The sequence below is a fragment of the Colius striatus genome, chromosome 5 (assembly GCF_028858725.1).
Source record: "Colius striatus isolate bColStr4 chromosome 5, bColStr4.1.hap1, whole genome shotgun sequence".
In the NCBI taxonomy this organism is placed as follows: domain Eukaryota; kingdom Metazoa; phylum Chordata; class Aves; order Coliiformes; family Coliidae; genus Colius; species Colius striatus.
Window position 1 is genome coordinate 42688432 of NC_084763.1, and position 14169 is coordinate 42702600.

Genomic DNA, 14169 nt, shown 5'->3' on the forward strand with positions numbered 1-14169 from the left:
CTAGGAAGCTCTAGAGACCTCACTGTTTGATCCTTATGAGCAAATGCTCCCATGGAATGCTGCTATTGCTGTATGACTCCATCATGATTTTTTTTCAAGCACTTTCATAATACATGATTTATTTGTGAGATTCCTGCAACAAGGATCATAAGGGAGCCACACAAAAAGCCTGGAAGTTGCAGAATGGATAAATACTTGGAGAACAAAGAAATACAGAAGCACTGAAGAGCTGCACAAAGGGAGGAAAGATATTGATCTCTAAATGGGAAATGAGCGTGTCTTAAAACCAGGCAACATCTATGTGTGGGACAACGGTAAACATCAACCTACTGCAGACTTTTGTGTTAGTTTAGCATTGTGGCATCACAGGCTGAGGAACCCCTCTTTAAAACCAGAAATATTTAAATGACAATAAAAAGGACTAGTCTAGTTCCTCGGATCTGTACTGTCTTAAATGAACTGTCATACTTTGTGCTTTACCTGCGAAAATCCAGAAGCGATCTTGTGGAAGCAGGAACCCTCTGATCGTTCCAGCTGAGGAAGTGGAATTGTGTCACTGTGCGAGTCTCGTTTGTCTGCAGGTTCTTCAGGTAGAAGCTTCTTACCAGGAAATCCTCGCACCAGATGTGCTCTGAGACAAGGTTTACCTACATCCCACAGGAAGGAACAGAGATCAGCTATTTCGGCTGCAAGCCACGTCTTCAGGGTTGCAGGTGTTAAGATGTTTGAGATGAAGGAACTGGATGAAAGTTTGGGGTTTTTTTATTAGCAGATTGGCCATAGCTGGGAAAACATTTTTTAATTTTAGCAATCAGTGCAGCTGTCAGGAGCGGGTTAGCTGCCACTGCTATTTTAATGAAAATATAAAAAAGAAATTCTTGACAGTTTTAATGCAGAAGAAAAAAAATCACTATATTGAAACTTTATTTCATTATGCGAACACAAGAGACATTACCAGAAGATATGTTTGACTGTCAGTTGCTTTCTAGTAAGAAATGCCCACAATGCATTGCCCACGCTACTCTTGGTGGTCTTAAAAATTGAAGCTGAATTCACATAAGAAGTGAAAAGTCAGTCTCTTCTGCTATGTAGAAAGGCAAGCATAAAAACAAAATGCAGCTTATTTGCAGACTTAATATTTTCATAAAAATAGTTTCATAGAATCATAGAATGGTAGGGTTTGGAAGGGACCTTTAGAGATCATCCAGTCCAACCCACATCTAGTTTGTTCACATTTTATTTTTAATAACAATATTTCTTCACATTTTTCTATTCTTTGTATTTGGCATTGTGGTATTACTTTCTTCCTCTACTCAGCTGGACAGCTGGAAAAAATCTGACAGTCACTGTCAATGGTACATTTCGACAGAACTGGCTGATATCATATTTTGAGCTATAAATGTAAAGCAGAAAATTCAAATATGTATTTGTTGTTGTGGCAAGAAGCAAAAATAGATAGCATTAATTACTGAAGCTATACAGAGGCTTTTCTACAAAGACATACATATGGCTTTCCTAAGGCAAAATTCACTGGTTCTAAAAATACTATTTTCCTATAAAATACACAGTTTCACATTTCAACCACTTGCAAAACCGCTTGAAAAACAAAACTGTTGTCTATTTTTCCATTGTAATGCTTGGCTCATTATTTACAAGATTTTATTCAGTGGAAACTACCTTGCTCTTAAAACTACTCTCAATTTCTTCACAAATGTAAAACTACTCGAAGGCACATGAAAGAGTATTCGAGAACCTTGAGCTCAAAGTCTAGGTTAGATTGGCTTAAACTCCATTTTGCCCCATACAAAATCAAGCTGTAAACTTACTGTCATGTTTACAACCAGATATTTTGTTTAGGTACCTCATAGATGTGGTAGAGGTTTGACCCTTCGTCTGGCCAATAGTGGTAGCACTGTTTGACACCGTTTTCTGCGAGGGGTGTCAGCATGACAATAACGACACAGCCGTTCTCCCAGACCATCTGCAGACAAAGAAAGACACCGTGGCCACATTATGACTGCCTAATTACTGTGTGACATGTATAATTACTGCACTCAGACACACAATCAAAATTTATTCCATTCACAGGAAATTTATTTCATTTTCATTAGACACTTTTAGTCTGCAGCTGCTTTCAAATCCCTGAATAAACTGGCACCATATTTTGCAGGCGTCCATGAAATATTAAAGAATTTCCAACGATTTCAATTTGGGTTTTCCACAAAATCTCTCCTCATTCCTGGTAGTGTGTTCAGCTGCTTTTCTGTCAAACTTTTAGATTCACAAAGGGACACTGAATGATGCTTGCAGAACACATAACTATTTGGGATTTGATATTTAATACTAAAGCAGCATGAACCTCCTGAAGTCACATTTACTGGGACCTGTTTGTGTCCTCAAGCCTCTTTATTTTTAGTTTGCCACATAGAAAAAGATACTATACTACTGAATTGCTGAAACAGTCATAAAAGTTGAATTTGAACATTGATGAAGAAAAGACAGGAACACTCCAACCCAAATCTTTCTTCCAGAAAGATTTCAGATGGAGAAATTGTCCCTCCAAAAACATATTTATAAAGATCTGTTGAAAATGTGCATTACTTTTTCTTTCCTTTTTCTTCCTTCTTTTTCTTTCTTTAATTTTCCCTTTATTTTCTTTCTTCACTGTTTTCCTCATTTTCTTTTTTTGTTCTCTTTTTCTTTCTTCTTTTTTCTATCTTTTCCCCTTTTCCTTCTTTCTTTTTTTCTCTTCCTTTTATTTATCTTTCCTTGTAAAAACCTGTCCTCCTTGTGCCCCTTCATACTCTCATTTTTCCCTTTCCTTTTTTTTTTCTTCTTAGAGGTAGAAGGAAAGTTCAACTCCTGCTGCAGACTGTGCACTCTCAGAGCACATGTATAGCAGGGACAGAAGAAAACAGTGTATTTTCATGACTAGCATGATCACTTAATAATTTAGACTGGCCACAGAGTAGGATACAAGATTCCAGTGCATCCTCAACTAAAGGATTTGTGGATGTCTCTCACAAACAGCAAACAAGCAGAGATGCTCTGGTCTGCCGTATCTCTGTTCCAAACACAGCCCATGGCTGAACAAAAAGGCTCCTATGAATTAATACCAAGCAGCATAATCACTAAAAACTGTTATTACTATGCTGTACATTGATGTTATATTTGCATACAACTTTCATTGTCTTTTTGCTAGCATATAAAATTACTGAATGAAGGGTAAACTGCTCTTTTTATGAAGGGTTATGTTTATTTCACAGAAATATTTATAAGCAACTGTATTGACATGTAAATTTTGTAAACAAAAAAGGCCTTTGTCTAAACTGTTCAAAGATGAGATGATACATTCAATTCAAGCATTATTTTTTTTAATTACATATCAAATAAAAAGGTTTCCCATTCATGGATAATGATGTTGTCTTCTCTTTTAAGAACAGTTTGCATATAGACAAACAAATAACTGTTTTCTTTCTTTTTTTACATTTTGCAACATAATTAAAACAACTTTTAAAACCAGCTTAGAATTATTTAGAGAAGTGATTCTAGGGTTTTCACAGAATAGGGTTATTTGCAATTTTGAACAGAAGTAAGCAAAAAATTACAGTTGAATGTAATGAATAAAAATAATCTTTCTCCTTTTTCCTTTTTCCTCTTAAAAAGAGTTTTAAACTAAAAGTATCTGTAAACCCTTCATCCTCCTGTTAAAAACTCACAATGCCACAAAACCAGTAAAAATACTTTGACAGATAATTTATTTTACAGACAGATGTAGATTTATCATTTGTATCTTTTTTGTATTGCATTTTTTTCAGGCCACAGCTGGGAGCCTTCTTTGTATGTAGGGAAGATGATGCAGATTTTATTCATTCTAACATAGTTTCACCTTTTTTAGTCAGCAATCAGACTAAGATAAGAATTCCAAACATGTATCTTACTTTAAAACTAGCCCCACTAAATCAGTACTTTCATCACATAACAATTTAATGTGCCTCGAGAAGGTATAGAAGCTCATTGAAGCCATTACGAAAATGAGGAGAAACACAGTTTTTATGAGCGTAATAAAAATACAATGATCTAGACCATAAACTAATCATCTAGCACTCTGCTTGTGCCACCCAAGTGTAACATTATAAAAGCCCACTCGTTTAGAGAGGAATCCTTACAGTTTGGCAACCCTGTTCATTGGTTCAAAGATACAACATTTCATTACAGAGAGGCTGTCTGCATCTCTGAAGATTTCATTAAGCATAAATCCAAATGAAAGTTAATTTAAACAAACAATTTCAAAGTTACTCTGGGGCATAATATTTCTTTTAGGTCATTGTGTGAAAATTTAGAAGTCAAATCTGCTAAATCAAGAAGGCAATACAATCTAGTGCCATCATCCTTGTTACAAGCATTTGTCACTGCATCTCCCACGCTTTTCACTAAGACTCACAGCCTGTGACTGGAGGACTATAGCATTTTCTCTGTTTTTTCAATAACTTAAATAGACCATCAGGCAGTTATCTGGATTTCTTTCCAAATGAAGCAGGATGATTCAAAGGTACTTCACAAAGTTTTATACTGTGGCCTGTTCACTGTCCAGTCTAACTTGGTGATGGGTTTCTCAGAAGCCTCATCTCCCAACACCTAAAGCTTTCCTGTGCTCAGTGTCCAGACATGGCCACGTGCTAGAAGGCGGTCCCAAGGAGTGGGGTTTTGTACTTAATGAAGGAACAGGTAGACTTGGTCTGCACAGTCCCAGTACAGCCTTCAGAGAAGTGCCTCTGGTTACCTAAGACACATTTCAGCTGGGCTTTGATAAGAAAGAGGTTTAGTTGCAAATTCACAATAATTCACATGAATTCTGAACTTTGTATGCTTACACAATAGAAAGTAAGCCAATGTATGTGGGAGAAGAATAAAGAGAGTATCAGATCCTCAGGGCAGAGGTTTTTCTTTTTAGGTACAGCCCAGCAACATTAAACCTTAGACTCTAAGTGTCTGTAAAAACAATAATATTTTTCAACATACGTAATATATACATATATATTTATATATATTATAAACCTAAACTTATCTAGATCATGTAGCACAGGCAGTTTCATGGTTATAATTTACAGCAGTACTTTCAAGAGAAGTGTGGAATGGAGTCTTCTGAATGGAAATGACAAAGTCTACAGGAGCTCACTACAGAGCTCACGATGTTTGCTTTGCTGAAAAGGGAAGTGTATAATTTTGTTTGACATGTCTACCTTCAGCCTATATGCCTAGAGAGTAACACATTAACGATTTCTAATGAGGTTCTGTTGTCTGCATCATTCTCAAAACATTTCTAAGACAAGAATAACAGAGTTTCTCTCCATTTATTGCAAATTAAAGGCTGATGTCATGGTTTGACATGACAGCCTTTTCTGGTATGAGGGAAGGGGCTGCAAAGATGGCTCCTGCAAGAAGTTGCTCACAACTCTCCCCAGCTCAGAAAAGGCTCACTTCTGGGGCTGAGCCAATTAGACGCCTCCACGATCACTTTTTAAGAAGAAGCCGGAAGGGGAGGTGTCTTCCTCCATCTTCTTTCCTTCTTCTGCCCCTTCTTCTCTTCTTCTGGCTGGTGGTGGTGCAAGGAGTAGGAACGGTGAGAGAAACAACCATGCGGACTCCAAGGTCAGTGATGAAAGGGAGGAGATGTACTGTAGCAGAGACTCCCCTGCATTCTATGGAGAGAACTGGTGAAGCTGAGATTTATTTTCATTTCTTTAAAGACCCCACATCAGCGGGAGAGACTCATTTTGATAATGAGCCCGCATCAGGGGCAAAGACTCATTTTGCTAAAGCTGACCCCGGACCAGGGGCAGCAATTCACTTCATTAAAGGCCCCGAGCCAGGGACAGTGATTTTGGCCGGAGGAGGCCTTGTCCCGAAGGAGGGGCCCTTTATCACTATGGCCGGAGCAGGCCCTGTCCCGAGGAAGGGACCCAATATCCACAGCTGCAACTGTGGGGAGGAACCCACGACAAAGCAGCTCATTAAATTTAGGCCCAGAAGAGGCCTTGTCCCGAGAGAGGGACCTTGCAACTGCAGAAACTGCAACCGCGGTGAAGAATCCATGTCAGAGATATTCACCAAGGACTGTGTCCTGTGTGAGGGACCCTGTATCGGCAGAAGCCACAGCTGTTGGGAACAACCCACACCAGAGAAGTTTGTTAAGGACTGTGTTCCGGGGGAGGAACCCCGTGTTGGAGCAGGGGAAGAATGCCAGGAGTCATCCTCATCTGAGAAGACAGAAGCGGCAGAGCCCATCTGTGAGAGACTGACCACATCCCCCACTCCCTGCCCCCCTGAGCTGTTGCGGGGGGAGGAGGTAGAGATATCAGGAGCAGTGAGCTGGGCCCGGGAAGAAAGGAGGGATGGGGGAGGGAGATCTTAAAGTGCTGGTTGTAATTTTCTCATCATCCTACTCCCTTTTTGCTTTTATTCTGTTCTGTTTCTTGTAGAATAAACTTTCCTACTTTCCTCTCTAAGTCGAGTACTGGAGTCTGTTTTGTCCAGAACCATAATTGGCAGCGAGCCCTCCCTGCCCTTGTCTCAATCCACAACAATCTTGCTTATCTTTTTACTCCCATTTTGCTGGGTCCTCCACCATCTTAACGAGGGTGGGGGTGAATGGGGGCATCGAGCGAGAAACTGTCGTGGTGCTGTTGTGCTAGCTGGGCCAAACCACGACAGCTGAATCCTTCAACCCAAAGATGAGCAGAGCATTTGACATCCACAGAATTCTCTGTTGATGAAATCCACCACGTGTAGTAGGAGACCTCATGCTGTGGTTATCTCGCATGTCAGTTCCATACAAAGGACCTTCTCTTTGGGATGAATTATATTTAGTACTAACTACTTGCAAAGGTGCACAGAATTGGGTTTTCAGGTAAGGAGAAAAATAGTAGAATCAGTGCCGCAACACTGTCAGAAATACAACAAAATATCAGTTTTTGAAAGCTTGTGCTTTAAAATTTCCTTGTTTACTAGATTGTAAATGAAATGATTAATATGAATCCCTTTATTTTTTTCAGACACTTAATAATTTTGAAGCTTATTTTTATAATAAATGATCCTCCCCAAATATCTTTTTCAGTAATTTTTTAATTTATTTTAGTGATGGGGAAATCACAGAATCTTAAGGGCTGGAAGGCACCTTGAAACATCACCTTGTCCAACCGCCCCTGCCAGAGCAGGGCCACCTAGAGTAGGTCACAAAGGAACTCATCCAGGTGGGTTTTAAATGTCTCCAGAGAAGGAAACTCAACAACCCATCTGGGCAGCCTGTTCCAGTGCTCCCTCACCCTCACAGTGAAGAAGTTTTTCCTTATGGTTCTTTGGAACCTCTTATGTTCCAGCCTGTACCCTGTGCCCTTTTGCTCCAGCCAGATACTTTTCTTCTGGGGACTGGTGGAGAAGTTTCTAAAATGTTACGATATAGAAGTAGAAAATAGATGGGATAATCAGTTAAATGTAGCCTATTCACAAAAAAAAAAAAAAAAAATCTCCAACAGGCTAAGCACATCAGCTGCTTCCTGGAAGAGATCTCCATCAAACTAAAGATTCATCTTTTAAATATTTTAGGCTACCCAGATAGTTGGTAAATACAATTATTTGGAAAAGTAGATAAACAAGCAAACAAAATCCAAATAATTTCTAATGGTAATCAAAACTCAATATGAATAAACACAAGCCCTAAACAACAACAAAGCAAGGTGCTAACCCTTGATGGATCAGATAATATTCTTCCCATTACATATCTTGAAAGTAATTAACTCAACTGTGATTTCTTTCAGGTTTTATACTGTAAACAGGGAACACTGCATTGGGTAGAGCCAGTCAGAAAATGGTATTTTCTGGAATATTTTAAACCCCAAACCTCATGCTTTAATGGATTAAAAAAAAAAGGGGGGGAGGCATCTTTCAGTTTAAAAAAAATGAGATTTTTGTTATCAATTAGAACTTCACAACATACACCAGTCAAAAAGCAATCTTTTTGTGAAACTTTTTGGTTGAAATGACTTCTTTTGATGTAAAATCGGCCAAATCTGGCAAAGTCAGAATTGCCATTTGCAAAACCATAGCTGTGCCAGACAGCTAGGCAAATTTGTAGGTTGAAGAATTTATAACAATCTAATTAAAGCAGTATCTGTCTCTTGCAGTTGAAAAGAAGCTTCAGAGAGGACTATGTATAAATAACAGGTCATCAAACTGGCTCCATGTGTTACATTTCTGCTGTTGTAGCAACACTTATTTGGAAGTCAAGTCAAAAGGTAAACTCAAGACAACTGTATGTGTTGCAATAACTTCTGCTTTCTCAGTGAGACATAAAATGCTCTTATTCCTCTCAACAGGCTCCTAACTCCAGCTTTATTAATGAGTAATTTAAATATGAGTGCGATTTAGTGTTGCACAAAGCCCCATTAAGGAGCGAAAGTCCACCACAATTGCCAATAACTAGCTCTTCACTTTAGTATTGGAAAGGTGGCACCTAAACAATGAAGGGATAGACATTTTAAAAAGATCACCTCTAAGTACCTTCTCCCACTCGAGCCATAATTAGAAGTGAGCATGGTAAAAGCACACTTCTTTACTGAATGCCAATGGAATTCCTAATGCTATATTTATTTCACATGGCTTGACAAGTTACTAGAGCTCTAGGGGTTACTGTTCTGTGCCTATCTCTCTCTTGCTGTTTTTCTTTTATTAAATTAAAATATGCATATTTTACACATTGAATTGCTTTGGGTTGCTTTCATCTGCTCTTCTTTCTGAAGGTGAGAACTGATTAGATATGCAGGAAGTCCCATTCCAGGCAAGGAAAATAAAACTTGGGAATCAAGACTGCTTGAAAGCACCATGTTCTACACGGAACAAAATGCAGAAAAATAGTTTAGTCTGTAAATTTATTTTAGCACTCACAAAGCACACTGAACTGGGAGCACAGAAACCAGCAATTAGAGCAGAGGAGGGTTTGGTACAGTTGTTCCTACAGACCCCATGGGCTTGGAACACCAATTTTTGTTAGGAGACTCATTCAGCTACAGGGAGGTGGTCTCCTACCCACTGGGATCTGCCCTTGGAAATCATTGATGATCAATCCTTTTTACACAAGAAAACTGACAATATTTTGCATTTCTTTTGTTGAATTCCAAAACTAGAAGAGAGAAACTAGAGCTGCCAAAAAGACCAGCAAAGATTTTTCATGTCCTCAAGACTATAACTCAATAATTTGGTTCTTAACGTGCTGGTGCAACACAAGGAGGAAAATAATAATCGGGTTTTGAAATGATACCAATAATATACTCCTCTATATGGACAAACTATTCTAAAACTAGTTTTAGATTAAGAAATGCAGGACTAGGGGCAGTGAAAAGGGCAACTAAAGTCCCTGGCTCACATTAGGGCTCCAATCTTTATTCTTGAGACTCCTTCTGCACTTTACATTTATTAGTCTTGCAATGAAAATAGGAAATAATCAAAGGATCAGAAATGAGGTGTCCCCACTCCCTACAGTCACAAGAGCATAAACCTCCACTTCAGTGAGTTTTCTTTCCGTTTCATGGCAACAGATGCCTGCCTTTAACAAGAAGGTTGAAGAGCATTGCCAAGACTTTTTCATGTACTGGGGAACAATGGAGAAAAGAGGAGGTTACAAAAAGCATGATTTTACTCCAGAACACATAGGATGAAGCTTTCTCACTTCCTTAGAGGAGCATCCTACCACAAAGGGGCAGTACCTGAACTCTACCTTCCTGGTCCTGCACCTGACTCAGTGCTGCTCATGAGTGATATCTGCTCTGTCATCCTTGACAGATTGTAGCTGTCCAGGGACTAAAGCACCCGGGGAACTATCTAGCTTGAGCTATAGATCTATTCAGGCAAGAGCCAGGGAATTTTCTGGTCCAAACTACAAGTGTTGACTGTATTTAATCTCATGTCTTACTGTTGTAGGTGCTTTGAACCTTATTGAGTATCTGTCAAATGATAGCTCTCTACTCCTTCATGGAAGTTATATCTTGTTCATATTCTTATTAATTATGTTGCTCATGGAGAGAGGACATTACAGAAAAATAACAAATACATAAATATCTAGCACGTGATTTAATTTTTTAAGGCAACTAAGAAGCATACTCTCTTAAGCCACTTGGACGTGGCTGACCCCTCTATTTCACTTAACATGGTAAAATAGAAAAACATTAAAGTGAACTTCCCTTTAAAAAGGGAGAAGGGAAAAGAAAGGCTAATATAGATAGATTTATGAAAACAAGGCATAATGTGGGGTGTTTTCCAGAGGGAAAAATTATGGCCTCCTACAGAAATCTCCATTTGGAGATGATGAACCTCAGCAGACATGCAATTTATAAACATGGCATAATTAAGAACAATTTTTCAGTGCAAAGACAGTTGGTTCTAAATAACCAAACTCCTAGGAATAGTTTCTTGCACATTATCATCCCTTGCTTCTTAGAATACTTTGCAAGTTAAGACATGTACTTCATGTCAAATACTTCATGGAATTATAACCCAGCACATATGGAAAATAATAAAATTTTATGCCTTCAGAATTATTCACAACATGGAACTCCTGCTGCGAAAACTTGTTATAGATCAGAAATGTTCTACATCCTCTTTCTTTTGAATTATGTTCAAAGAGATGTTGAATTTTAATAGCGTTATGTGAAAGAGCTGAGTGAAATCTCACTGAAGCTGCTGGACAAAATCATCACCTTTCATTCAAGACAAACGTAAGAAACAAGCAAACTCTTTTATGGAGCCTGATAACTGAAATTACAGAAGTTATCATCAAAACAAAGAGAAACATGAGGCATATGGACCCATGAATTTCTCTAGAAACTGATATGCTTAATGCAGAGAGAGAGGCATTAATCAAGGCAAGATGATTAATCCAGATAAGCAGCAAAAATGTGTAAAAGGACTAAAGAAACCACTAGCACAGCTCAACAAACTAGCATTGTGATCCTGGTAGAAGAAAAGCTGAAAGGGAGGTTGGGGGTAAAACACTGTGTGAATGAGGTTTGCAAAAAAAGAAGTTATTGCCTGTTATTTGATTCTGTCTTTGTTCAAGGAAATAAAACTCTGTACTTTCTTTGTAAATAAAATGGAACTATATCAAAGCAAAACCCTATCCTGAGGATGAATTCTCTTTCCAGCTGAGAAGAAAACAACTCACAGACCCAGCAAATTGTTTAACCACTCAGGTAAAAATGGATTAATACCATGTGAGAAGAGGCATCCGGTTTTCAAGAAAGGGAATCGTGAGGTGGAATTCCCACTGAACCAAAATAGAATCAATGAAGGAAGCATCTCTCAGAAATAGTAATTGGTAAAAAGAGATGAAAACAAGACCAGATGAAATTAAAAGAAGACTTAAATCAGCTGGAGGCTTTTCAAAATTAATTAAAGTAGTAGCTGGAAAATTTCCAGAGCGGTCTAACAGATGACATGCAGGCAGAGATGAAATCTCTGCTTGAGCTGCAAACACAGAGTATCCAGACAGATTAGGAAGCCCTGTGGTAAAACAGATCAATGAGATGACTGACAACACAACTCCTGCAGGCTAGAAAGTTTTCAAAGAAATAGGTAAGCCAAGAAAGTTGGAACTAACTTGGCACTCTTTGACATAGCAGAGCTATGCCAAGAATATATGGAGCTGGAAAAGTAAACTAGAGGGACACAGTGGAAATCTGATGCCTGGAAATGGTCTTACACCATTAGAAAAAACCAGAGCAAGACTCTTGTCTTTTTTCTCATTTTTATTTTTACAACATAGTCAAATTTGAACACCATTTGAAAATGATCAATATACAGGAGTTTGGACTCTCAGCTCAAAGACTGAAAGAAAAACTTCCATCAAGATGATCTCAGGTCAACATGAAAACCCAAATGAATAGCAAGGTGTACAGAAAATGCTGAGACTAATGGCCAGTTCTAGTGGCTCAAATTAGATGGTACTGATGGTACCTGCTCTTCTTCCTCACCTTACCAAAAAGGACATAATCTTCCTACAAGTGGTCATTACTGAGATGATTGAAATTGGTCCCTCTCCAGTCTCATAGTGTTACTAGGCATGGATCTGCCAAAGATGATGAGCCTGGACAAAGCATCATCAATGCTTTATGAAAAAGCTTTGGTCAGTTTGGGAGAGAAGGCACTGAGCTGACCATGATCACATGATCATGTAGATGACAGACATTGAGAGCAGCAGATGCTGCAGAGAAGTCTTAGAGCTCAGGAACCGAGTTCCTTTTGGAAAAACCTTCCTCCAGATGCATCTGTAGCCTTCTCCCCCACCACCACCACCATTTGGTCCACTAGACTACTGAATAGTTGTTTTGCAGAAAAAACCCTACAAAATAACTGCTGTGATACTCTACAAAGTCATTTCTGCTGCTTGCTAGTGTAGACATAGTCACTGACAGGTGGAAGAATCTAATGCAAGTTTCAAGGGACATTAGATTTAGAAACCGTGTCTCTGGAATTTGAGCATGAAATCTAGAGTCAAGACAAATCATGAGTAGTTTGGATTTCATTATGGATATCAGCTGTGTTGTTAATGCCAAGAAAGTTGGATTACACTTTCAAGAAAAAGAAATGCCTCATAGACAAGTGTTCTCTTTAAATAAGCCTGAAATGCCCACAGGAGTAAAAACAATTATCATAGTTTCTTGCACGGGTAGCATTTCAGCCACGATAAAATGGAGTGGTTACAGAATGGTCGATGCCCACCATGCAGCTAGGCTCTCAGGAGTCTTAGTAGCTATGTCTCTGCAAAAATAGGAAGCAACACATTCATTATATATTGCCATAGAAGGTGGTGCCAAGCTCCAAGAGTTTCTGTTGGACTTGCTAAAGCATGACATTGTGCATTTAGACAAGGAACAGCAGAATAGTACCAGGTCTCTCTGGAGTCAGTCACTCTTCTCACTATCAGTCACAAAAATGCTTCACTGAGCATAGAAAGGGGGAAAAAAGCAACACGGCTCCACAACAGCTGGTGTTAAGTGGAGGAGGGAGAGGGAGGAGAACCACTGAGAAGATATATCAGGAATGAATAATTGAATCTTTAAACAATCCCTGATGGCAGCACCACGGTCTCTATAAACTACAGAAAACTGTATTCAACTAAACATTAAAGGATTCTGCCTTGACTGGAGTTAATACTCTATTTTCCATAGCAAGTTCAGGTTTCCCATGCTTAAACTTAAAATAAGTACTTTCAGGTGAACAATGGATATAAATGTTCCTCCTGCATCTGGGCAGAAACAGTAAGAACTTCACCCCATGTACAATGGACCTATTTCAGCAGTAATGGATGCAGTGTTCTGTAAGGACTTAATCTCTGTTTATTATCCCTGTTTATTACACTGGTGGATACTCTGAGCCACATCATAAGGTTGGGACAGGTACCATCACATTGACATGTGATCTGTAGGAAGTTTAAGAAAAGTGAGTGACAGACCAATCTGACGCTGAAGTGACATCATCAAAATAAATGTAAGAAACCTTTCTTTAGAATCTAATAAAAGAAACAACTTGCCTAACTATTCAAACTATAATGGGAGAAGAACAAAATACATCCTTCATACTAGATTTGTATGATGAATTCTGATTTCTGTGTCAGCAGCAATACTTATACAAAGTATGCTCTTTAAATGCTTCCTTTAAAAATGAGAATGTACTTTTTTTCAACATGTAAAAATGCAGTTACAGGTAAAAATATACAACATACAAATATACAAAACTTGGCCTTAGGAATCATAAAATAGGTAACACAGTATTTGATTTTGCATGGTTAACTCAAGAACCACATTTTTCAAGTATCATGCCTGTTACAAGTCCACACCTGTCAAGGGAAAAAAGATTAGTCTTCTCAATTGTGTCCAGTTACCAACTTGTGAAGACAAAAATCATAAGTTACTTGAAAATTTAAGCCCAGTGAACAGCACAATCAACTTCAAGCAGAAAGCTTTTGCTTTGCACTTCTAAAACACAGTTCCAAAATATCTCTGACTGAGCCTTTATATATCCAGGCACCCAAAATCAAACAAACTTTTTGAAAATGCCCTGATTCTTCATCAGAAACAGTAGGAAATTGTGTCATGAAAAATGTCTTCAATAGGGATC

At 38.5% G+C, this 14169-nt stretch overlaps 1 protein-coding gene across 1 annotated transcript in view; it reads right to left on the reverse strand.

Moving 5' to 3' along the window:
• Positions 1-14169, reverse strand: part of PTPRN2 (protein tyrosine phosphatase receptor type N2) — a 656903-nt gene that overhangs the window by 27807 nt on the left and 614927 nt on the right. The window contains exons 18-19 of the mRNA XM_061996660.1: positions 1862-1981; positions 481-647 (exon numbers count right to left, since the gene is read on the reverse strand). Coding sequence (XP_061852644.1) covers positions 481-647; positions 1862-1981 — 287 coding nt within the window. The remainder of the gene's footprint in view (positions 1-480; positions 648-1861; positions 1982-14169) is intronic.